Source organism: Octodon degus, unplaced genomic scaffold, assembly GCF_000260255.1.
Source record: "Octodon degus isolate 3935 unplaced genomic scaffold, OctDeg1.0 scaffold00008, whole genome shotgun sequence".
Classification (NCBI taxonomy): domain Eukaryota; kingdom Metazoa; phylum Chordata; class Mammalia; order Rodentia; family Octodontidae; genus Octodon; species Octodon degus.
The window spans coordinates 4,244,185-4,271,645 of NW_004524584.1; the positions used below are offsets into that span (position 1 = coordinate 4,244,185).

Below are 27,461 nucleotides of genomic sequence, written 5' to 3' on the forward strand. Positions count from 1 at the left end.
CTAATATTTTTATGTATATGCTTTAATGATTTTTTTCTTTACAAGAAGTTTTGTACAATTTCATTTTTGTGCATCTTGGTATGATTCTATTTAAATATCTTTGCAAAAGGTTCATTTTTCTTGGAAATGTGATATTATAAGTTGAACTAAATTTAGAAATTTTAAATCTTTAAAAAAATGCTTGAAACTATTGTTTAAAGCAAGGTACAATTCCCCTATGATGAATGCTATCGCTATGTATATATAAAATGTACCAATAAAAAAATTCAAGGAAAAAAAGATATCATGTCTGCATCTTGCACTCTGAATACTACAAATACAATAATATGCAATGTATTAATTATTGTAGCTATCCTATTAACCTGTTTTGAAACTGTCTCATTGCTATTTTTTCCTCATTACAACTAATAAAAAATAAATTTATAAAATAAAAAAAAGAAAAGCAAGACAGGGAGCATCAAAATCTCTGACTTGAAATTACACTACAAAGCTACTGTGATAAAAATAAAAGACGTAACAATCAATGGAACCAATTAAAAGATGCAGAAACAAGTCAAGATACACTTGGCCACCACCTTATCTTTGACAAAAGGAGCCAAATACCTTCACCAGAAAGATAGCTCCTTAATGAACAGTGCTGCAAGAACTGGCTTCCTATATGCTGAAATTAAAGCTAGATCCATATCTTTCACCATGCACTAAACTAAAATGAAATGGATCAGAGATCTAAATACTAAAACAAAAATATTAAATATGTTGGAAGGTAAAATAGGTAGAATTCTTGAAGACACTAAAAAAAGACTGTGAACAAACCCTGGACTGTACAGAAACTATTACAAAGAATCAATAAGTGAGATCTCATCTTATTAAAAGTTTTTGCACAATGAGAAAAACCACCAAACGTGAAACCCACAATGTGGGAAAAACTGTTTGCCAGCTGTACCTAAGACAAAAGACTAACTTCTAGAATATATAATTACAGTTACTTGTCAGAGATGGCCAGCATGTACAGTACACAAAGAAATCAGAAAAATTAGACCCCCCCCCGTCAAATAAAAGACCCAACCAAAAAATGGACAACTGAAAAGAACAGACTTTTCTCAGAAGCAGAAATACAAATAGCCAATAAATACATGAAAAACATGTTCAACACCCCTGCCCATTAGAGAAATACAAATTAAAACAACATTGAAGGCTGAAAATATAGCTCAGTGTTATAAGTGCTTGCTTGACAAGCGCAAGATCCTGAGTTTGATCCACAGTATTGCAAAAAACAGACAAACAAACAAAAACAACAACAAAAGAAAACACTGAGATTCCCCACTACTCCACAAAGAATGGCCATCATCAGGAATCCAATAATAACAAATGCTGGTAAGGCTGTAAGGAAAAAAGAACACTTCTACACTGCTGGTGGGAATATAAGTAGAATAACTACTATGGAAATCATTATGGAGATTCCTTAAAGAACTAAAATTAGAAATTCCATTTACCTAGCTGTGCCCCTCCTAGGTGTCATTCCAAAAAACATAAAGGCATCACATCACAGTAATTCAAGCATACTCACATTTACAGCAGAACAATTCATAATAGCTAAGTCTTGAAAGCACCTTGCATGCCCATCAGTAGATTAATGAATAAAGAAAATGTGGTATTTATACACAAAACTGCCATGAAGAAACTTGGGTCATTTTAAGGCACACCCCTGTTCACAGTGACACAGTTTGTAATGGCCATGTCTTGGAAACTGTTCAAATGCCCATCAACTGATAAATGAATAAAGAAGATACAGGGTTTTTTCTTTTGAATTTAAAAAAAAAATCTTTTATTTATTTGGTAAAGGATGTCTCTATGAAGCTCAGACTCGTAAAAATCCTCCTGTCTCAGCATCCCCAGCACTGGGATTACAGATGTGCCCCACCATGCCCTGTTTTGGTGGGTGGTCAGCACAGCACATGGGGGTTCCAAGGTTGACACAACACGCAGTACCGGGAATCAAACCCGGGTGCTTGCTCTTGACAATCAGGAGCTTAGACCGCTGAGCTATCTCCCTAGCCCTAGGTTTTTATTTTGTTTTGTTTTTTAATATACAATGAAGTACGACTCAGTCATAAGGAAGGATAAACTTGAGACATTTCTAGCTAAATGGCTGCACCTTGAGACCATATTTTAAAGTGAAATAAACCAGACACACATATGTAAATACTTCTTTGTGTCTCATGTGAGAAATTGAAAGTGTAAATAAGGACATAATGTATAGTAGATACAGGGAAATATGAGAAGGTGAACAAGGGTGGGGAGTGAGGAGAAGGAAAGAAGGAATGAGAGAAAGAAGAGCAGGAAAAAGTGGAAACAAGACTTTTGTAAATGAGGTGAAGAGGCAGTCAAGGGAACAGAGGAGAATGGGAAGAAAAGCAGCAGCCAAATATGTCACTTACAGGTACAAACTCCCAATGATGAATGTTATCATTACATAAATCTAAAATGTACCAATAAAATAAAAAATAAAAAAGACCCCATTAAGGGGATGATCAGACAAACTACACAGTAGGAGAAAATATTTGCAAACCATTATCTCAAAGATAATTACTATCCAGAATACATGAAGAACTCTCTAAACTCAACAGCAGAAAATCAAACAATTTCATTAGGAAATGTGCAAAAGACATTTAACATGAAAAGAGGATATACAGATAGCAAATAAGCATGTGAAAAAATACTTAAAGCCATTAGCTATTAGAGAGATGCAAATTAGCAACAGAATGAGATAGCGCTGCACTGTTAGCAGAATGGCAAAAAAATTTTAAAGTAACAAAACCAAACTCTGGTAAGAAGAGAAAGTCGACCCTGTATACACTGCTGGAAAAAATGGTAATACTCACTCTGGAAAACACTGGGCAGGATCTCACAGAACTAGTCAGTAATGACTATTAGACCTACCAATTGTACCCTTGGGCATTTTATCCTAGAGAAATGAAAGCTTTTTATCATGTAAGACCTGCACATGAATGTTCATGGTAAAAGTAAAATTATCCCAGATATCTTGGAAAAGGTGAGTGGTTAAACAAACAATGGTACACACAGACCATGGAAAGAGGACATGGAGCAAGGAACTCCAGTGGCCAGCAGCAGCTGGGTATGGCAAAGAAAACAGATTCATCCCTAGAGCCTTTAGAACAAACCCAATCCTGCCAACAAATCCCTTCTGTCAGCCTTGTAAAGATACATAGCCATAGTATGAAAACTAACATTAATACTGAAGCAATATCATTAAATAAACGTCAGATTTTATTCAAATCACACCAGTTTCTGCCTTAATACTTCCACTGTCCAGGAACCAGTCCATGATTCCCCATTTAGTTATGGTATTAAAGTACTGTAATCCCTTCCAAACTGCTCTCAGTCTCTTTTATGATTTGACATTTCTGAAGAGTAAGGATCAGCTGGGTTTTTGTTTTTTTTTAAATGTATTTAGTATAGGGACTACAGGGTCTCACCACACAGATGGGACTTGTAGTGATCCTCCTGTTTTCAGCCTCCCAAGCACTGGGATTACAGGTGCACACCACCACATCCAGTCTCAATCAGCCTCTCAGCATGCCGTGAGGCAGGGCCAGCTTAGCAGGCCAGGGATCGAACCCCGGCCCCTGTGTCTGCCTAAGTAGATGCTTTAATCCACTGAACTATCTATTTAGGTTTGTTGTTGTTGTTGTTGTTTTTTGGTGGGGGGGGGGTTGACTCTGTAATTCAGGCTGGCCTTGGACTACATCAACCAGGCTGGCCTCAAACTCACAGCTATCCTCCTGCCTCAGCCACCATAACTGGCCTCACTCATTTATTTATATCAGTATGTACTCATATAGATTTATCTTATTCTATGGTTAAAATCCAGCACTATCATCATATTTTGCTATTCGAATTTTTCCAGATTGGGTCTTTTTTTTTGGGGGGGGGGTCTACAGGATGTTCAGGGTCTCACTACTAGATTGCACTCATAGTGATTCTCCTGCTTACAGCCTCCCAAGTGGGAGGGGCCGGCACAGCAGGCCAGGGGATCAAACCTGCTTGCAGGCACTTTAATCCATTGAACTATTTGGCCGGCCCTCCAGCTTTGGTCTTTGGGAACTCTTTTAGATTAACTCCTGTGTCTCTTCAGCTTGTTCCCTTCCTGACCCTTTTTCATGTTTCTTAACATAGAATTTTAAATTTTTAAAATAACTTTAGAGCTCCATACATCTTACAAAGACAGTAAGTACACAGAGTTCCCATATACCTTCACTTAGCTTCCCCCAGTGAGAACATGTAACCAAGACGCAGTTATCAAAACTAACGAACTAATACATTACAATTGAGCTCCAGACTTAAAAAACTTCTGAATTTCTGCAGTTGACACAATGAACATCTTAGAGGGGAATGGCATGTCATCTGCTCCCCAGGATATAGAACTGCTATTATTTAATTAAGCTTCTAGATTGTTTTTTGTACCGGGGATTGAACTTAGGAGCTTGTACTTGCCAGGCAAGCTCCTAGATTTTTCAAGTTAACACAATGAATCAACCATTACAGTCCAAAAGTGATCAGGTCCGACACTCACACAGACATCCTCGGACTCTGATGTCCTGTGGTTTCCACCACTGTTGTTTTGCTTTGTCTTTTTGTGTGAACTAGCAACTGTCCAAAGTGCACACTCACCTCCAGGTCTGTTTGAAACAGAAATTTTTAAGAAAAAATTTTAAAGACTGAATTCACTGGAGTAACTGTCAGGTGAAAATATACTGATCTTTCTACTTTCCATTCCACTTCTCATCTTCTACCTTTGGCTCAGTGGAGGGAAGTTTCCCTGACTTGTTTTTTTTTTTTGTGTGTGTGTGTGTGTGTGTGTTTTAATCCTGATAAGAAACAATTAACCAACTAATCAGACAACCAACCAATTCAGGCTATGCTAGATGATTAAGGACACTAGGAAAGATGCCCAGTCTCTTCCCTCAGGCCAGTGCTGAAAAATGAACCACCAAGGGTTAAAGAAGCAAGGGAGGCCCAGGAAGGGTCTATGGAAAGAAGGATCTGGAATGATACTGGGAGTAGGATAAGAAAAGCAAGGAGATGGTGCTCCTGGTGGGAAATTGTGAACAATAAATGCCAGGAGGAAGAAATGACAGTATAGTGTGCTTACTGCGAAGATGGCAGCTGCCTTCCGCCTATGTTTTCAAGAAATAGTGAGAAATGGAGTCAAATAAACATAGGGTGAGGCTTAAATGTGCTGGGGTCATGGAAAAGAAGAAAAGAAATTGGGCACTGTGTACCAAGCAATTGGGAGTGGTGAAGGTTAAGGGAATTGAAAGGAACGTGGTATGTTTGATCTTTGAGTCAGTTCTAAACATCTGCAGATTGCCTTTGCCTTAGTATAAAAAAAATTATTTATTTAGAATTACTAAAGGTGAGAGAGAGAGAGAGAGAGAGAGAGAGAGAGAGAGAGAGAGAGAGAGAGATCTGAGGTTCCCACTAACACCACAAATGACCAGAATCTTGGAATATTAAAATTAGAAATTTCTCTTAAATGCTGTTTAATATGAAGAAACATCAGGATGCAATTTTGGCACCGTGAAGAGGTAGATACAAGCAAAGTTTGTAACCTTACTGGCAGAGAAAATGCCCCCAACCCAATTTATTTTTTAAATGGTATAGATACCTTTAGATGAGCAAGAAAAAGTACAATGTTCTATACACACATATCAACCCCAGGAAAATATTTTTCACCTTCTTAAGCTATGCTCAAGGCCCAAATCACCAAATGAATTCTAATTCCTACTTACCTGTGAGCAAACATGGAATCAAGGTGTGGGAAAGCCACATGATAAGACTTGTCCAGAGGCTTTTTTGAACCATTGTGAGGGTTGTTTGCAGACTTAGTTTGACCTGGAACATTGTTTCCTTTTACAATGAAGCATTCTGTCCATTCAAGCCATCCCGCTTCAGATGGAGGACATTGGAGCTGAGGTCTGGGTTGCAGTTTTGTTCTGGAAAGAGGAGTTGGCTCAAACAGCACAGAAGGGGCGGGCTATGCAGCACCCTCCTTTCGGCCTAAACCCAGCTATTGCAGCAAGGGGAGTGGCCTCAGAGAAGACAACTCTGGGGAGCTTGAGAATCTGCCTGGAGGAAATCTCTGGAGCACAGGGATCTGTGGGTTGGGTAAGGTGTCCCTAGAGGTGCAGGAGCAGGCACAATTATCTTCCCTTCACCATATACGTGTACTTTTCCAAGTCTCCCTCTGAGTTTATTCAGGCTGGTACTGATTGGCTCTTTTTGCTAATATATACCTACTTCAAAAAAGAAATAGATAAGTTGTTTTTTTTTTTTTTAATTAAGACCTATCTATTTAAATTTTTTGAGACAGGGTCTCCCTATTGTAGTCTAGGCTGGCCTTGAATTCATGGTGATCCTCCTGCCTCATCCAACAGTGTGCTGGAATTACAGATGTGCACAACTATACCTGGTAAGATCATGTTAAAAGATGAAGAACACATAGCTTCATATTTACATGCATTTGCCAAAAGAAAACCTAGGAGATACAAGGAACACAGGATTATCTTGAGGCAGAGGGAGTGAAACTGGGAAAAAGAAAGTGAAAAATGGAAACAAGATGCTTTACTGAACATCATTTTCATATTGTTTGATCATTGAATATGGGAATGCATGACTTAAAATAATCAAAATCAATTTTACATATTGGAAGGAAAACACTATATTGAATTTAGCCTTTTAAATTCTGACTGTTCCAATTTTAGTCTAGGAGTGCTTCCTCCTGGGTACTAGCCCTCCTGTGCTGTATCACAAGCCCTGTTAAATAAAAGATTCACACATACACACACACACTCACACATAAACCCATAAACAAAAATTGTGACTCTTCAACAACTTTAAGCACCCTAATAAGCAAATACAATAGTAGTATGAACATGGATTTTATGGTAGAACTTGTTTTGGTTCTAATTTCAGAACTTATTTGCAGTGTAACCCTGGGAAAATTAGTCACCTATCCACTCAGTTAAGTATTCTCTGAGGGCCTGTTGTGTGTTAGATTTTATAGGAAAAAAAAAAAAAAAAAGGAATTCTTGGCAAAGAACAAATAAAGTAAGGGGCATTAGGATTTCTGGCTAATCCTACTGGAAAGAGTTAAGATTTTCCTGGAGGGAGCAATTCAAAGGACAAGGATAGAGAAAATAAACCAGATAAAGGCACCAAATGACATCGGGACTTACCCCAAAGAATCAGAGGGAGGCAAGGGAGGCTGACACAGAGCACAAGGGAAGCCAGATGCTAGAACGCAAGATATCCACCCCTGTCTACCTCCAATAAGATGGAAAGGAGACAAAAGGGTCAGGGAGCTACTAACTTAAAGGAAAACTATATAAAAATATACAGTGGTACCTTAGTTTGTTTTACAGTTGTAGGGAAGAAGACTACATTTTTGTCTGTGTGGGGAAGATGGTTGTGGTTGTCATCTGATGCAGAGATTCCAAACAACAGCAAAATTTTGCCAAGTGCCTGTTTGTGAATCAAACTGCAAATGGAATGATTGTGAACTGAGGCATCCCTTTATACATATTCCCACTATAGGGCCACCATACTGCTGCACTAGAGAACAGATAACACACATTCCCTTAATCACTAACTTTAAATAGCCTTTCCATAAGGCTCCTGAGACAACCTATAAATTTCAGAATAAGGCCCTGACAAGGATAAATGGACAAGGAGAAATCAAAGCCCACTGAAGCTATATGCACATAAACTGTTGCCCAGGTTAGAGTCCTGTGCCCTGGGATCCACCTAGGATAGTCCAGAGAGCCACTAGAATTGTGACAAGTTCTAGGTATCAACCTGAGAGGGAGGGCCCTTATCTCCTGATAAACAGAAGCTGGGAAATTGATCTTTCTGGAACCCCCTTTCCCTGTCTTTAGGGCAGCTTTTTGTCTTCTACTTTTCCTCCTACCAAATAAAGTGCTTTTTTTTTTTTTTGGTCTGAGACAGGACCTCACTATGAAGTTCAGGCTGGCCTTACACTACACTCACTTTGTAGCCCAGACTGCTCTTGAACTTGCAATACTCCTCCTGCCTCAGCCTCCCAAGTACTGGGATTAAACTCCAGTGACATAAGTGCCTGCCTGGCAAGTGCAAGGTCCTGAGTTCAATACCAAGTACCGCAAGAAAAACTTCCATCCTTTCAACTCATTGCTGTTAGCGAGTTTATGATCCTAGGTGGCTGCTCCTTCCAGCAGAGCAGGAATGCTCATTCCCAGAAGAACCAATCTTGAGTATTCAACTATTCTTGCTCTTCTGAGAACTTCCTAACTACTGGAGAAGCAGCACTTGGAAATAATCATACAACAATGTTAAAAATGTAGTGACAGATATATTCACAAGTGAATACAGAAGCACTCAGAAACATCTAATCTAGCCTGTGGGATCACAGATAGTCTCCTGGAGGAGGTGTCTTTATGACTATTAAACTCTGAAGAAAAAAAAAATCAGTCAGGCATTGTGTTTATGAAACTATAAGAAGTTTGTAAAGTGCTAAGAGATGGGGCTCAGACAGCAACAGGATACCAGAGCACTTTTAAAGTCTTGTGCAGGAGCTTTAAGTTTAACCTGAGAATGAAGGTCAAAAGAAAGGTTAAAAACTCAAATCGATCATGGCATTCCCTACATTTGATCTTAAAAATTTATGACTAAGGAGGTGCAGAATAATAATAATGTGAGCCAGAGTTGGCAGGGTTTGGAGGGATGGATGACTGTGGTAGTCATCTAAGCCACAGGTATCACTGGCCTACACTAGGTTTTTCATGTCTGAGACATCACCACATTTAAAAGATAGAGAAGGTAGATGTACAGCTTCTGAATATTGAGTGGATTGGGAGACACCAGGGAACAAAGAGTCAAACATGACTTTCAGGTTCTGGGTTTGGGTAAGTGGGTGTATGGCAGCAACTCAGCTGAAATGAGGAGCAAGACGGGGTGGGGTCAGGACAGACAGGGTTGGGGAGGTGCAGATAAAGATGCATGTATTCAGCTTGACACACTTGAATGTGAGATGCTCACACAGTTAAGGGAATACTCCAGTACGTAAAGAATCTTTGTCTCAAGTTGATGGGTGTCAATGGCATGGCACCTTTCCCCCTGCCTCCAGTATTGCACTGGTAGTGATAAGATCATCCAAGGAGAACATGCAGTTGAGGAGAGCTATGAATGTGCTCCTGTAGAAGGCCCACATTTAAATGGGAGATGATGGTGGAAGATACAGGTCAGAGAAGTGGCTCTGGAAACAACACAGTGTGAAATGATTATCCCAGTACAGTGCAAAGGAGGGCCAGTGAGTTGGCCACTGAAGAATATCCTCTGGATTTAGCAACTGAGAAGTCATTTATAAATATCTTAGCAAGTGGAGTTTTAGTGGAGGCCTTGGGCCAAAAGCTAGATACCTGTGATTGAGGGGTAGGTGGAAAAAAATCATGCTCTTTTGATGCAAGCAGAAGAAAACAACTCCGTGAACCTCATGGATTTTATTTATATGATAAACACAATAATGCCTTGCATCACGGTTATAGGAATTGAAGAATGCAGACAAAGCGTATTAGCATAGGGCCAGACACATAGGTCTTCACAAATGGCTAGGCTCAGGATACCTAAAGGGGCACTAAAGGAAAATGCTCTCGGCCTTTTCTGCACTTTGGAGTCAGGGTCTCAGCCTCCAAAGCCCTGGGAATATACATGTGCACCACCACTGCAGTTTATCACAGCTTTTTTTTTTTTCAAAACCGATTACTAGCACAGTTTCAATAATACATTGCATATTGTTTTAGTATTCATTGTACAAGATGCAGACATATCTTGTCCACAAACACTATTCGAACGAATTGAATAAATCTCTCTTCATTGAATTAAGAGAATGCAGCTGTGTATCTATCCTATTTTGAAAATAGACACAAAATAGTTGTTCAAAAAAAAAAAGGTCATTCATTTGTACCCCTTTTTGTTTAGTTTTGTCAGAGAAGGGTATTCCATTATCATTTAAATATTGTAGGTACATGAATTCAGCAAAATATTCCAATATAGTCCAGTAGTCCATAATAGTAGTGTGTTTTCTGTAGGACTGGCAGTGTCATAAGTTGTTGACTTAAGCCTTTTACAACTAAGCATATTTATATGGCTTTATTTTTCATACTTCATTTTTATAATTTTCTGCTGGATGGTTAAGACCAATATCACAGCTTTTAAATGGCAGGCCTCCTCAAGCTGAGGTCAGACCATCCTCCTGTGCCTGGTCCACGTCACTGGGTGAGGACGTCTAAAGAACAATCCTGCTGGTCTCCACCCCGGTTTGCCTGTATGCCCCTAACTTTGTTTTACTTCTATGCCATCTCAACTGGCTGAGAGCTTCCTATGTAAATGCCAGAACCAAGCTATCCTCCTCTGTTGTCTGTACTTCTCAAGTTACCCTTCAGTCTTGTGGAGTTACAATAAGAATGGATGTATTTCTCACAAGCAGGTATGGTCTAGAAATGGGATCTTTTTCCTGTTAATACTATTTGTCACTTAAATTATGGGAGGAAAATTAAGCAGATTAAAAAGGGAAAGGTAGAAAGCAGTGGAAAAGGGAGAATTTTGATGGTCAAAACAGCCTAAAACAGCCTTCTAAAATCTTCTGTGCCTGCAGGGACAGGACTTGACTGAAGAGCAGGAAGAACCTACGGTACAAAATTGGAGTCCAGAACAGGCCTTGGTGTCCAGGTCAGTCTAGATGGTCAATTACTCCATTCCCACAACGTTCCCTTACCCTTCTTAGCACAGAGTTTTCCCTCTGCATCCAACATTCCTGAACATCTATGTTCTGTGTTTTAGCACAACTGACCTTTAATTGTAAACCAATGTCTCCATTTGGGGGAGGAGACAGTAACAGTGAATTTAAACAGTGGAATTCCTTTGAAGACTCTTCTAATTCCACCAAGTCCACTCCAAGTCTAGACTGTCAAGCTCCAATTTTCAGAGCTCCCACCTCTCCTTTTCACTACCTCTGAACATACTTTGGATTTTTCAATTTGTTTCCTAATATTTACTGCCTGGTGATCAAAGATTTAACTTCCCCTGACCTCAGTTCTTATTCTTAAATTAGCATAAGATTAAAACCCTTACTTAACCCTGCCAAACTGTGGTCCTCCTGTAGTCATTTTGCTGTACTGTATCTCCCAAAAGGGCTGGGCTCAGTGGAATAAGAGCCTGCCTGTCAAGTGCAAGGTTCTGAGTGCAATCCCCAGTATCAAAATAACAATAACAATATCTCCCAGTAACTCTTTAGAGAATCATGGTTTACTTAGAATAGTTCTTTGTAGTTAAGAACATGCTATAATAAATCAAGATCTGCATAATTTTCAAGTGATTTTGGTTGCTTACATTCAATCACTGGCTAGTTCTTCTGTTAACTGGAGCACACTCTATGCTCAATGGTCAACTTTATCCAAGATCTCCTTTCATCATCCTATATAAACATCCTCAACCTCACTCTTGCTTGATGAATCTACTTAATTCAAAGCCTTCTTCAGTAGACACTAACTACATAACTACCGCCAAAAGTTTATGAAGTCTTTGTTCATTTTCCCTACACCCACAACTGAATAGCCTACACCTGAGCAGTAAAATACTTGAGGTTGAATGGGTAAGTACCTCCAATAGCTTCTTAAAACATTCAGATACACATTGATAGAACATCAGTGTTAAGCTGTTACTAGGACAAAAATACCTAAATACTTGAAAGATTTGTTTTGGCTCACAGATTGAGAGATTTCAGGCCACATTCACTTGGTATTGTGGTGGGACAGTACATGGGGTAAGAGCACATAGTGTCCAGAAGGCAGAGGGAGGAGAAAAGGGAACCAGCTGGAATAGCCCCCATTAGGGGCAGGCCCTAAGGACTTAACTTCTTGCATTAAATGCCCACTGCCCAAACGTTCTATCAACAGTGCTGTGGGTGGGGGATATGAGGCCTTGGAGGATACTCAACAACCAAACTACAACAGTTCAAAAACAGTATTTTTTTTGACACTAAGTTACTATATCCCCCCAGATGAAATCTGTGTTTGCTTTTTGTAACACTCTTTAAGTCTATCTATAGTCCAGAAAATACATCAAAACAAGTTTATCTGACATCATTTGCTCTAAAGAAAAACTCAGGGAATGCTAATTTCCTCCCTTTTAAGTGCTCAGAAATAGAAATTTAATAAGTCTTCCTGTCTTTAACCTAAAGCCAATATCTAGCAGTCCCTTTCTGGAGTCATTTCTCCATAGTCTTAAAATGAACCCAAAAGTTTATTTAAAGCAACTAAATATATTAACCATGTCTGTCTTAAAGTGTTTAATAATGTTTTCCTGTTTGAAAGTCATTTATTCCATGGCACATAAAAATATAGTGAAAGAGGAAACTGCGTGCTATCCCTATGGTTATAATTAAAATAAAACTTGCAACATTATTCCAAAATGACACCAGGTATCCATGTGCTTTTAAGCGATCTGAGTAGAAACATTTAAAAATCAAGTCAGTCCTATAGTTAACCTCAATGGCTTTGCTAAGCCATTGCAGACATCAGGAGTGCCAATTCTGAAATACTTGATATTAGGAAATTGCTCTAGACACAAATTATCCTTAAAGACACTGATTTAAAACACATCTGTGAACATGGCTAATAAAAGTGAAACTCTTCCTCTTGCTTTTCAAAACACAACTCCAGTTTGTTCAACTCATCAGACAAGTCTTAGCACATGTATATTTTCAAATCAAAAGAGCACTTCACAAGTAAACTAAAACACACATTTCAATTCTTGTCAGGTGCTTTAGTTCATGTAACAGCAAGAAATTAGGGTGTGGAGCGTGCGTATTTTCCTTGTCTGTCAAAGCTTAGAATATGGCAGTGTTGAGTCACACAGAGCTGCTAAACACCAACAGAATCAGCTTCTCAGGAGAGGAGCAAGCTGATCCTCCCTCCTACCTTGCAACCAAACCATACACCACCCCCATCAGTAAGCTGCCATTGTTTAAGTCCACAGGATGCTGTTCAAAACACAAAAGGAGGATATCATCTATTCTATCCTCAATGTCCCTTAAGGAAAAAGTGACGACAGTTGTGAAGGCATTTTTAAGTGTTAAGATATATATCATATATATATATATATATATATATCTCCCTTATCTTTTAGCAAAGAGTTGAAATAGAAATGCTGAAACATGTTATAATGTCACTTTCAAAATTTGATTTGAGTAATTTCTGAAAAATAAAAATTTGCAAATTCCAAGCCAAAAACATGATGGGGGGAGGGGTGTTCATGAACTAGCGGGTAGTATAAGGGTTAAGAGATGGATTGCAGATGCTGTTAAATTTTTGCAATTGGTATATTGGTAAAAATAAAAAAATATTACTTATACTAGATTCCAGCTGATTGCCTAGAGGAATTAAGTCCTAGTGTTACCCTCTTCTCATTTTTAAGAGAACTGTAACTGAATTTTATGTAAAATCCCCCAATTCTAAATTTTTTTTTTTTCTTTTTTTTTTAGTGAGGCTTCACCATGTTGTCCAGGTTGGCCTGAACTTCTAGGTTCAAAAGACTGATCCTCTTGGCTCAGCCTCTTGAGTATCTGGGACTATAGGCACTGCACCATGCTCAGCTTCAGCACTGTGTAGGTTAAACAGTATTCTTGTATAAAGCCACTGGTTTTGGTTGTAACATGAACAAAGCACCTGCCCAAGCGGTGGGGGTGTAAATTCCCTGATAAGGTGAAAGGAAGATGCCTTTTCCTAATTCTCACAAAGGTACTATACTACACAATTAGAACCTTGCATCTTTGCTATTGCTGGGTTATGTGATAGAAGATTACACAGCTAGAAATAATCTATATGACATTTACCTACAAGGATGACCCTATTCTAATAAAGTTGCTTACATGTTAGGCCTTCCTATTCTAGCAGTGGCACTGGTTTTCTTGTTTTGTTCAGTGACCTGTCAAGGTCTTTAGTGGTACTGGGTGCGTATGCTAAGCTGTATAGTGTGGTAGTGTGCTATGTGTGTCATATAAATTTGTGAATATAATGGCTGAACCCTAAGGATTTATGGCCAAATAAAAGTTATAACAGCAATTACTTTTTCTTATTAAATATATACATTTATGCATATTTCTAAAAAAACTTCAAAGATTTTGTACATTTATATAAGTGGCTAGAAGGATTATGTGTTTTACATGTGATATATGTAACTAATCATCTCATAATAACTAGTAATTATGAAATAATCATCTCATATGCAGACAACTTCTGTGATACGGCTTTTCCTTTTCCTCAACTAAAACTAGCACACAGAGAGCAAATATGTGACAATATACACACCATGCTGAGAATGAGGAAACCCAGTTTCTAATACAAGTCCTGTTACTACCTAGCTACATAGCTACTTTTATAAGGTTGTTCCAATTCTTAAGAAAACTGTATCAAATAACATACATGCTTATAAAAACAGCTATTGGCCTAAGAATTTTAACAATTAAAAAAAAATACCAAACTGAAAACATTTTGAAGTACAAAGTAGTTTCCAAGGTTTTTATCGACAAATGAGAAAATAACAGATACTGAGACAAATATGTATCATCTGGAATTCTATAGCTATAATCCTTTTCATTTGCTTTTTTGAGACAACTCACTATGTAGATCAGGCTGGGCTTGAATTCACTATAGAGGCATGTAGTTCAGGCTGGCCTTGAACTCAGTGATTCTCCTGGCTCTGCCTCCCAAATACTGGGGTTATAGGTGTATGCCATCACACTCAGCTATACGATAAGTCTAATTATGGCATAGCAACATGCATCCTGCTTCCAGTACTACTCTATTCCTAGCTACTCTCTCAAATTCTGCTTTACTAAGCAAAGGTTAGCTACAAACAGCTCACTTCTGTAATACAAAGTATTAAATGTTCCATTTAAACATTTTTTGTTTTTGTTTTTTTCCCCATAACACAGACTGGGAAACCACAAAGGAAAGTAAGAAACCATCATCATCATCATCATCATCATCACCACCACCACCACCACCACCAGCAAATGTATGTTAACAATAAAAAGATGCTTACCACTCATTCTACAACTATTTTTAAACTGCTGTCCTCCATATCATGTGATTTTTGTGGTAGTAAGGTAAGATATATACCATTTTATTTCCATGAAATTTATCTACTAATAATTACCTTAATAAAGAAGAAACAAGGAAAGATAATGAACTATGAACTAAAAGGCTTTAAAAGCAGATGTAACAAAGCTCAAATTTTATAACACCACTGTCTTATTTGCAGATTTCTGTGGCTTAAAGGGAGAAAGGAGGGCTGCCACCCAGTGGTAGCATTAGTATTTAAATGATTTTATGATTTAAATAATAATTAAAATGAAAAAACACTCAAATTACACATTAAATTTTATCAGCAGTGCTGCTGAATTATCTTTATAACAGCAAAGTGAAAATATTTATATCCTTGGGAATATTTCTGAAAATTATGACTTTCTATTGTTTACAACATGGTTTTAATAATTATTTTCAAGTAAAATACTGGTTTGAGTAAATTTAAATTTCCAAATTAATGAAAACTGTGACCATAAAATACAATTGTTTTTCCCTGTGGCCTGCAGAAGTAGACTCAACCAATACTTCACAGTATTTTCTCATTCATACCCTGAAACTCCTACTCAGTAAACAAAACTACAAAATTTTTAAAATGATACCATTTTATCTAATCATATACATCTTTCATTTCTCTATTGGGCAAACATCAATTTTAGTGTCCTACTTAACAAAACTCAAAACTTAAATGGGATGTAGCTCATGGCAGAATATTTGCCTGGGCTCAATCTCTAGCACTTGGAAAAAAAAAAAAAAGCTGAAAGGTAGAAATGAAAATTGAAAATACCACTATCCCTCCCTCCCATATGTTTAGGGAAGAAAAAAATACATATAGCTCACTGGCTATCTCCCTAAAACTTTTTCACACATAACATAAACATAACGTGCTGATACAAGAAATTTTTGTAAGGTAATACTCAAAGAGAAAAACACTAGATATTTCTCACAGTTTTAAAAATTCAGTATCTCAGAGACTGCCTTAAATAACCAGATGCAAAAAAGCAACAAAGAAAATCTGTTTAAGAATTTAGAGATTCGTTTCAAGCTATAAATTAAAATTGTATAATATGTTTTCTAACCTATGTTCCATCTGTTTTGCAGCATAGACAATGAAGACATTTAAAAAATAACAACATACACAACAATTTGGTATTTACAATTGGTGGTGACAAATACAATAACCTGAAAATAATTTCTAATTTTCCATTTATTATTGCTAGTCACAGAAAAGATAATTTCCAAGAAATTTACTTTAGCATATGCCATATATAATTTTATATGACGAGAACTATGGCAGAACAGGGACCTTTACAAGGAAAACACAGGAAAGGCAATAAAGAAATTCTTTCATACAGACTTCTGATCTGCATTATTTGATTTTTTTTCTCAAAATACAAAACCTTAATATTAGAAGCCAAAAGAAAAACAGTAAACAATAGTGAAATAGAAGACCAAAGATAAGTAACTTGTTCTATGCTGATGCATTGCATATAGTATATATGTATGAGCTGAATGATAATAAAAAATACTTATGTATTAACAGTCAATTCTCATACAGAGTTAGAAACAGCAATTTCCAATCAAGCAGGATTGGACCAACACTTTCTCAGTCTTCAATTACATGAGGAATAAAGCTGTGTATCAGTCACTTCTGATTAGCAGTATCAGGATAAGTGCTTGACAAGATATAACTTTTCTCCTTGTTCACTTGTAAAAATTGGTGCCTTCTTGTAATGTTCTACAAGTTCTTCCATGGTGCTGAATTTACGCTGCCCAATGCAGTAGAAGGTCTCTTTTAGTTGGACTTTAAAATGCTTATTTTTCCCTTGTGCTTTCAGTGATACTGAAAAATCGTTTGGCTAAGAGAAAGAAGAAGAAGAAGAAAAAAAGCAAACATTTTGAAAGCCATAAACATGTGAAAGCATTTTTATATGAAACTGCTAATTGCTAGAATCTGAGTATTAAGTACTAGGCACTATGCTAGCCTATTTACAGACTAAAGGGTACACAAACAATCTAAACTGTATTAGCAGGTCACAAACTCAAATTCCTACAAGGGCCAAAGAATAATATAAATAGGTGTCAAGGTAGGTGAACAGAGGGGATGACAGTGTATGGTCAATCTAAAGAAACGAATACCTCTCACTGGTGAATGTTACCCTGCAGGAATAGGGATTTCAGGCTGATAGTTCTTTTAAAAGAGAAATATGAAGTCTGGGACTAAACCTCTTAGTATTTATTTAGTATTTACTCTTAAAGTTTCAAACAGCAGGCCATATCAGGCATGTAATAGAAAATGGATCCTACTACTTCCCTATTACTAACCACTTGACATTCTGAGGGGTTCCTATCAGGAAATTAATCTCAAATCTCTCTCATATGCAATTCCTTAACTTTCTTTCAATCTTTTCAGCAAATACTCATTTTGTACAATTATATTCACACAAAGACAGTACTAGTACTACTCATGATTTGCTAAGTGTAAAAGTACAATGCAGCAATACCATTTACCTGAGAAAAGCAATTTTTAAGGAGTGTCATAAAAATTGTAATATCCTTAACAATACCCAAGAGAACAGCTATATTTGTCTTTAGTTTTCATGGTTTTATAGTTTATTAATACTGCAATGTAATTTACCTTTCATTACAACTCTATTTCAAACAGTCTTAAAATATAAAAAGTGTATTTTAATTTTCAAACAATCCATTTATGAATAGGCTTGCATATTGCATTTTTAAATGTAGGAATTTCCTACAATGACTACAGTGATGATCTTATAGATAGCAACCAGTAACAATTTAAGAAATGGTTTTCCGACTTAAATCTACTGCATTAGTTTACTCTCAACAAAGAAGTCAACTTTTGTTTTCTCCATTTTCCAGTTTACCGTAACAGAAAATACTCCAGGAAAATAAAACCAATATAACTGGGTGAGATCAAATATCCTAGTATGGTATCACTCCTTATTATGGTTACAACCTAAAACGTCCCCCCAAAGATTCATGTGCAGCTTCTGGAAGGTGATTGGCTAGTGGAACACTATACTGGTCAGTGATTTATGGATAAATTCCTAGTTGAATATTGTAGGAACTGGGTCCTGAATGTAGAGAGATCACTGGTGGCATGCCTCTGAAGGGTCTATCTCTCCTAGGGCTCCTCCTCTCTCTCGGCTTGCTGGTAGCCAAGTGAAGAACGGCTTCCTTTTACTACACCCTTTCACCAGGCTGTTTCTGTCTTGGTGTCAACCATGACCTGAACTCTCTGAAACTATAAGACAAAAAACAAAACCTCTCCTTAAGTTGTTTAGCAGGTGTTTAATCCCAGAAATGAGAATGTGACCAAATACACAGTTAATAGCTATCTTTCAATCAAAATCAATATACCTGTAAAGAACACTGACTTTAATCTCAGAACATTTATTTATGGTTATTATGTTCCAGCTTAGAACTTGGTTAGCTTTAAGGAAGCCATTTAACCCCTCCAATCTTCTTTTTAATACCCAAAGCTCTGTTTCCATTTACCTTTGAAAACGAACTTACCGAAGACTCACTATCACGGATGAGAAAATCTCCTTCATGTCCTCTTTCATTTAATGCCATTTCTGCTTGATGTCTGGTAACTTTGCCATAATACCAAGGATTGCCAGCAAACTTTCCAGTGAGTGAAGGCCTAACATAATCACACTGTGGAGGTGATGGTTCCAAAGCTGATGTTAATGAATTATTCTGCATAATGGTTACATAGTTTTTTGGCACAAGACCAACCATACCATTGATCTTCCTGCATTTCCACCACTCTGGGTCATTTTCTGGCTTTTCAATAACATCCATTATATCGCCTTTCTCAAAATTAAGTTCTTCATCATTGGACGAACTGAAAGGGTAAAGAGCCTGTACCACATGCAACACTTGCCCAGTATTTAGGTTATTGACAACCGCTGCTAATTTTTCTGACAGCGACCCCACATGGTCACCCAAAGGACTGTCACCTTCTTCAGTTACATAGTTTGAAGGGAACCATCCAATTTGTCCATTGTAGCTGCCCCGCCACCACCCATCACTGCATTTCTCCATGACAATCACTTTTGTTCCTTTTATCAATGATAATTCATCCTCTCTCTCAGCCATGTAGTTAAACTTCACATAGGCAGGCATGTTGAGGTCATAAAGACGTTCCCCTGGGTCAACAAAACTGTCATCAGCAGGAGACGCAGAATCTGGAACACTAGGTTTTCTTTTCACTTTTCCAATGCCTGTTTAAATAAAAATAAAGCAATGAGAATATAAAATAATGTACAAACACAAAAATCCTAACTTGTATTAAGCAAAGACGTTCAACTCTATACAGTTTAGACCTTTATGTAGATAACATATTTATGTCTACTATTATCTTTTTGGAAACAAAAAATTTTCTTTCCATAACCAAAAAAGATGTCCTCTTCAATAAATGATGATGGAAAGCCATCAGAAGCCAGAGATTAAAATTAGACACATACTTTTCTCCATGCACTAACCTAAATTCAAAACTGATCAAAGAACTAAATATTAAAACAGAAACACTAAATCTTCTGGAAGACAGAATTGGTAGAACTATTGAAGATACTGGTACAGGCAAAGACTTTATGAACAAAACACTGATCACACAAGAACTATCACAAAGAATCAACAATTAGGATCTCCTCTTATTAAACAACCTTTTAGTTAGTGGTGTCATACATTTTAAAATGAGGATATAAGATTTTTTTAAAATTAGAAGTGAAGACCAAATATGGCAGCTAGGAAAGCTTTCAATTTAGAAAACATTCACTTACATATTTAGCAAACTAATTTTGTTCCTACTGTGAATATACTTAGTACTAATGCTAAATAAGCATTGGAGATAGAAACGATCTAGTTATCTGTCCTTTAGGAAGTTTACTTTCAATTTATGAAAAAAAGGTAAGTAAGTACAGTGCCAATGTATAATAAAAAGGTTTAGAGGAGTCCAGACAGAAGCATACAAGAATATGTGAATAGGTCAGAAGAGAAAACAGGAGACATGGAAGTCAGAGGAAAAAACCAGTGAATCATTGAAACTGTATCATTGCTATTTGTTTTTCAATAAGATTATGGAAAAAAAAAGCTTTCAGTTTTTGTTCATTAAAAAAACAAAACAAAACAAAAAACAAAACAAAACAAAACAAAAAACAAAAAACAAAAAACAAACAAAAAAAAAAAAACAGTAAATCAGAGGGTTCTGTGGCGCCTGTAATCCCAGCTCTTGGGCGGCTGAAAATAGGCAGATCACTACTAGTCTGATCTAGTAATGATACCCTGAACACCCTGTGTTCAATCCCCTAAAATACAAAAAAAAAAAAAAAAAAAAAAAAAACCCTTTGTACAGCAAAAGAACAAGGTAAAAAAAAACACCAAAAAAGTGAAAAGACAGCCCATAGCACGGAACAAAAATTTTGCCAGCTGTACCTATGACAAAGGATTCCTATTTAAAATATATAGAGAACTAAAAACTTAATAAAAATATTCAGCCCTTCAAATTCAAAGATCCAATAAAAAAATGGGCATCTGAAGTAGACACTTCCCACATGAATAGAAGCCACAAATAAATGAACAATGTTCAACATCATCAGTCTTTTGAGAAATTCAAAGTAAAACACCACCAATATTCCATCTCACTCCAAAAAAATCGCTATTATCAAGCAATAAATGAATAACAAATGCTAGCCGGGTGGTAGGGAAAAGGAATCCTCCACTGTGGGTAAGACTGAAGACCGGTACAACCACTGCGGAGACTTCTCAAAAAACTACAACTAGAGATTCCATTCAACCTGACTAGTCCTCTTCTTGGTACCTTCCCAAAAGAATAAAAGCATCACACCACAGCAATATATGCATACCCATGTTTATAGTGACACAGTTTGCAATAACCAAATCTTGGAAACAGCTCATATGTCCATTAACCAATGACTGGATAAAGATGTAGGTCTTTTTCCTTTATACAATGGAGTGCTACTCAGTCATAAAGAAGGATAAACCTGAGACATTCCTAGCTAAATGGCTGCATATGAGACCATATTTAAGTGAAATAAATCAGACATACATGTGCAAATATCACATTGTTTTTCTGATGTGAGAAACCAAAAGTGTAAATAAGAACCGAAATGTATTTTCCATCTAGTATTGATATGTTAAACTTTAAGTCTCTACAGAGTACAGAGGAAAAAATTTAAAAAAAAATATTTTAAAAATATAGAATACATATTTTTACACAGAAATTTAGAAATCTAACTATATACAGCATTGCAGCAGGACAGTCCTATGACATTTTTTTTTCTTGTCTATTTTTTTCATTTATTACTTTTTTAAAACAAACATTTACTTAAGAAACAGTATGGCAATAATTGGTATATCATGACAAGCAGTATACATTTAGACGACCATAATGACAGGCATTCCAAGTGTGACCCTTCTATTACATATTGCTTTCTTCAGTGCAGTTGCTTAGTTCATAGGTATCAGCATATATAGTTAGTCAGGGTGAGAATCCCACCAATTAACTCCTGGTTTCAAAAACCTGCTGATGTTTCTCAGGATCACTGCCTTACCCATCTTGTGTGTATAAATGTATGGCTTTGCCCCTGTCATTTTTCCCAGCTTGCCCTCTCTTCATTGTCCAATCCTCAAGATCTTGGTTTCCTTTTAATTGTGTTATACCTTTCTATTTGTATTTCTTCTTTTGAGTTCTTATACTAGGGAGACCATACGTTACTTACACATGTGGGTCTGGTTTATTTCACTTACGAGTATATGTTCAAGTGGCATCCACTTAAATATAAATGCTTCAAGTTTATCATTCTTTATAGCTGAGTAATACTCCATTGCATAAAAATACCACATCTTTTTCATCCATTCTTCAGGTGATGGGCATCTTGGTTGTTTCCCAGATCTGGCTATCACAAATTGTGCTGCTATAAATTTAGGTACACATACATCACTATGATATGACATACTCAGTTCCTCCAGGAAAATTCCCAGTAGAGGGATAGCTGGCTTGACTAGGATTTCCAGTCCTAGATTTTTTAAGGAGTATCCACACTGATTGCCATAATGGTTGCACCAAATACCTGTTCCATGTTATGCCTAAAATGTTTGATATTCAGACAGATAGTGAGGTTAAACCCAACTGCATATGTTGTAGAGTAATAATGAGCTTCACTTGTGGAGGGTTAACAACCTAAGTTTGCAGACCAAAAATTAGAGAAAAAGAAGAGCTGCAAGGACAGCCAACATCATGGGCCTAGACTTTCAAGGTCAGTGAAGACTCAGGAAATAGGAGAACTTATACTGTAACATCATGTAACTCAGTTGTGTCCCAAATTTTCTGATCAAGAAGATAATGGGGCCATGATCGATGACGTGAGTGTGCCTAAGGAGAGTCACATGGAGAGAAAACATTCTCTCAGGCTTTCACAGAGAGCACATTGGCCAAGCAATGGCCGTGACTCATCCACATGGCTGACACTGACAAAGGATCTGCAAACTGCGGTACAGGGTAACAGGATAAATCCTGAGGGGACTTGACTTGATCTTATCAGATACAAAAGATACATTTCTTGTGGTTTTGTTTCATCTTGGTCTTAACAATCCAGCAGAAAAGTATAAAAACAAGGTATAAAAAGTAAAGCCATATTAATATGCTGAGCTGTGAAAGGCTCAAGTCAACAACTTCTGACATTGCCAGTCCTACGGATAACCCACTACTATTATGGGTTACTGGACTATATTGGACTATTTTGCTGAATTCGTGTACCTACAATATTTAAATGGCAATGAAATACCATCTCTAAGAAAACTAAACAAAAAAAGGGGATACAAAGGAAGGACCATTTTGTATCTGCACATACAATACAGAATAGATATACAGCTACCTTTTCTTAATTCAATTAGAAGAAAGATTTGTAATTAATAGTATTTGGACAGGATATCATGTCTGCATCTTGTACTATGAATAACCACTAAGACGATAACAATATGCAATGTATTAATTATTGAAACTGTCCTACTAATCGGTTTTGAAACTGTCTCACTGCTGTTTCTCAATAAAATTAACAACAAAAAAAAAAGTAGCATCATGTTAGAAATAACAAAAAAATAAGAAAAGAACCAAAATGTATAATAGATATTGGGAAATAGGAAGAAAATGTTCAAAGGAGAACTGGGGAAGGGTGAAGAGGAAAGGCAGAAAGGGGGGAAAATGAGAAAAGGAAAAACCAGAAATAAAACTTCTGTAAACAAGGACAGGAAGACAAGTTGAAGGGAAGCCAAGGGAACAAGAACAAAAAAGGAATCAAGTTATATCATGTACAAATGCAAATCCCTTAGATGAATGTGATCATTATGTGTACCTAAAATGTACCAACAAACTTAATTTTAAGAAGTGGTGTTTCTGTTCAAGTTTTTTTTTTAACCACTCCCTCACATGCCTACTTCTATAATCTGATTCTGTATCTCCACCATGCTGTCAAAACTACTCAATTAAAACCTATGTTATGAAAATCATGCTATCTTCTTATTACCAAAATAGTATGGCTCAGAGTCCTCAGCCTTCACAATCTTTACAGGACAACAGAGGCCACAGAACTCTCTAATTCACTTTTCTTTCTCTGACTTCCATGTCTCCTGTTTTCTCTTCTGACCTATTCACATATTCTTGTATGCTTCTGTCTGGACTCCTCTAAACCTTTTTATTATACATTGGCACTGTGCTTACTTACCTTTTTTTCATAAAATGAAAGTAAACTTCCTAAAGGACAGATAACTAGATCGTTTCTATCTCCAATGCTTATTTAGCATTAGTACTAAGTATATTCACAGTAAGGACAAAATTAGTTTGCTAAATATGTAAGTGAATGTTTTCTAAATTGAAATTTTTCCTAGCTGCCATATTTGGTCTTCACTTCTAATTTAAAAAAAAAAAATCTTATATCCTCATTTTAACATGCATACACATTTCTCAGATTTCTTTGCACCTATAAACTCTTTCTAGAATTGAAGTACTAAAATCCCGTTATTAAACAACAGAAGATTATATGATTAGCACCTTACCCTCCAACAACCATGTCTACACAAAAATAATGCTTCTTGTACTAATAAATCAACACTCTCTCTCTCCCAACTTTTTTACTTCTAGTTAACAATATCATTATTCTGAAAAATCTCAACATCAAGAATGACACCACCAAAAATGGCAGCACTGACACCCCAGGGTTCTCTTTAAAAAGCAGTGTGCTGATAAATACTGCCAGAGTCAAATACACTAGCGAAAAAAAACATAAAATGTAGGCAAGGCTTGGTGAAGAAAGATGCTGTCTGCAGTAAAGAGAATTCTACAATGTGCATGCATTCATTTGTTTTACTTTTAAAAAATTTTATTAATCTGGGGTTTGAGACAAGGTCTTGCTATATAGTTCAGGGTGGTCAGGCTGGCCTCAAACTGACAGTAATCTTCCTATCTCAGCCTTCCAACAGCTGGGATTATAGGGATGCACCACCACGCCCAACACTGTGGCATTTTAAGCCACCTGCCTACCACCCCTTATACCCCCAATCAGTGGTATCCCAAATACAGAGGGCAGAAACCTGTAATCCTAATCCCTGAAGGAACCACAAAGACATTGTTCTTCAAGAACTGTAATTGTGGCTTTCAACTTGTCAGTTCCCTGAGGAACTGGTGCAATGGCTTGCCTTGGGTCTACCTGACTTGAAACATTCCTAAGACTAAGGTGTTTTTGAAGGTGGCTTTTCTCAAATCACCTGATTAACGCAGCAGCCTACAGCAAAGAAAAACAATTGGGACATGGAACAGATAAAAATTCCTGACAAGGAAGATAATGGGAAAGGATATTCAGTACATCGGATAATAAGGGATTTTCGAAGTTCCAATGTAGGCAATTAAACTGAAGCAGTAATAAAAACCTACGAACTAAGAAAAGCCCAGGTCCTGGAGGATTTACTGATAAATTCTTAGCACTCCAGGGAAGATCTAACATCAATAGTTCTCAAACTCTTTAACTAAATTACAAGGCAAGGTTTAGGCCCAAAGTCACTCCTGGAAGCTACCATTACATTAACTGCAAAATCATATCTCATCAAAAGAGTACAGGCCAGTCACTTTAATGAACACAGACACAAAAACATTAAACAAGGGCTGGGGAGACAGCTCAGCACTAAGTGCCTCAGTGGTAAGGACCTAAGTTTGATTCCTGGAACCCTGAGCACACAGTGCTGGCCATTGGAACCAGGCACAGTGTCGCACACCTGTAATCCCAGCCCTTTGGAGGCTGAGACAGGAGGATTACTGCTGTGTAGTGAGACCCTGTACCAACTAACTAAATAAATAAATAAAAAGATTTTTTTTAAATTTTAAAAAATACACTGGAGGAACAATCACTTTTTAATTAGTAGAAAACTGCCTGCCTACATACAGAATACTGAGTCTAGATCCATATATCTCACCATCTACTAAAATAAAATAGAATGAAATGTTAAAACAATCTGCTGGAAGACAAAACAGGTAAAACTCTTTAAGGCATAAGGCTAGGCAAGAACATAATGGCACAAGAAATACTACCAGATGTCAACAAATGGGATTACATCAAATTAAAAGGATTCTGCACAGTCCAGGAAATAACCAAAAGAGACAACCTATAGTTTTACAGTTACTCCTAGAGTACACGAAGAACTCAAAATAATTAGCCCTCCCAATAAAAGATTCAACCAAAAAATGGACAACTAAAATGAACAGACTTTTCTCAGAAGCAAAAATACAAAGAGCCAATAAACATATGAAAAAAATGTTCAGCAACCCTAGCCATTAGAGAAATACAAATTAAAACAACACTGAGATTTCCCATACTTCACAAAGAATGGCCACCAAAACAGGAAATCAAATAACAAATGCTGGTAAGGTTGTAAGAAAAAAAGAGCGCTTCCACACTGCTGGTGGAAATATAAGTAAAATAACTACTACAGAAATTATTATGGTGATTCCTCAAAAAACTAAAACTAGAAATTCCATTTGACCTAGCTGTTCCCCTCCTAGGTATCATTCTAAAAAAACCTTAAAAGACATCATATTATAGTAATTGAAGCATATCCACATGTACAGCAGCACAATTCATAATAACTAAATCTTGAAAGTGGCCTGTATGTCCATCAGTAAATTAACAGATAAAGAAAATGTGGTATTTATACACAATGGAGTACTACTCTGCTATGAAGAAGAAATCTGGAACACTTTTGGGAAAATGAACGCACTTTGAGACCATAATGTTATATCAATCAAACCAGACACAGGAGGAAACACAATATAAATAAAAAGCCAAGTAAAAGATACGTAAGAAGTAAGGACATAGATCTTTTCCAAACATGAAGGAAATCAAGAGACAGAAAAAAAGGGGGGGGGCAGGGAGATGACTCAGTAAAATAAGTGCTTCCCTGGCAAGCGCAAGGGTCTAAGTTCAATCCCCGGTCCTGCCAAAAAAAAAAAAAAAGAGGGGAAAAGGCTGAAAAAGAATTGAGATGTGTTCTGTTCATATACCAACTCCTCAAAAAGAATGCAATCATTACGTATTATAAACGTACAAACAAAGACAAAAGGGGGAATAAAAGTTCCCTTTTCTAGTAGAAGGCTCCATATGGCCAAGGCTGGTCACATTCTTGGGAAAAACTAGAAAATATTACTATTTTTTCACTTCTAGCTGATATATTGGCTTTGGGAAAACATCAGGAGAAGGCTAAGCCATTGTAAATGGCTTGGTTAAGTGGAAGAGTGTATCAATATAAATCCAATCTGTAAGAAAGAGAAGAATTTTTCCCCTCCCTTGTTTTGAGACAAGATCTCAACATATAGTTGCAATCATCTTACCTCAGCCTCTTTACTGCTGGGATTACAGGCATGAGCCACCATACCTAGCTATTTTCCTTTTGGCCCTAGGTGTTTAAGGAAATAATGTCAACATTTTAGCAATGAGGCAAATAAAATATTTCTGTAGCCATGTGACTGTATAACTGATAAAAGTAGTTTAGAAAAGTCAAATGGTTCTTCAAACATCAAGAAGAAATCAAGTCATTCCCATATAAACAAGAACTAAAGGAATACATTATTACTAGATGACTTGTGCTGTAAGAAATGTTAAAAGACAGTTCTTGAGTCAGATATGCAAGATCAACAAACAGAAATCTGAACTCATATGAAGAAATAAA

General features: G+C 36.8%; 2 protein-coding genes across 8 annotated transcripts in view; both read right to left on the minus strand.

Annotated features, from left to right (window-relative positions):
• Positions 1-6,010, minus strand: part of Il20rb (interleukin 20 receptor subunit beta) — a 57,725-nt gene extending 51,715 nt beyond the window's left edge. For both annotated transcript variants that reach the window (XM_023706923.1, XM_012517517.2), the window contains exon 1: positions 5,814-6,010. In XM_023706923.1, the coding sequence (XP_023562691.1) occupies positions 5,814-5,925 (112 nt within the window). In that variant the 5' untranslated portion in view covers positions 5,926-6,010. The remainder of the gene's footprint in view (positions 1-5,813) is intronic.
• Positions 6,011-15,583: 9,573 nt separating this feature from the next.
• Nck1 (NCK adaptor protein 1) overlaps positions 15,584-27,461 on the minus strand; it is a 65,958-nt gene continuing 54,080 nt past the window's right edge. For 5 of the 6 annotated variants that reach the window (XM_004624993.2, XM_023705012.1, XM_023705020.1 and 2 more), the window contains 2 exons: positions 18,741-19,453; positions 16,390-17,059 (listed from right to left, as the gene is read on the minus strand). In XM_004624993.2, coding sequence (XP_004625050.1) covers positions 16,865-17,059; positions 18,741-19,453 — 908 coding nt within the window. In that variant the 3' untranslated portion in view covers positions 16,390-16,864. Of the gene's footprint in view, positions 17,060-18,740; positions 19,454-27,461 lie in introns of all 6 variants that reach the window. The other variant, XM_004624994.3, reaches the window with a different exon arrangement.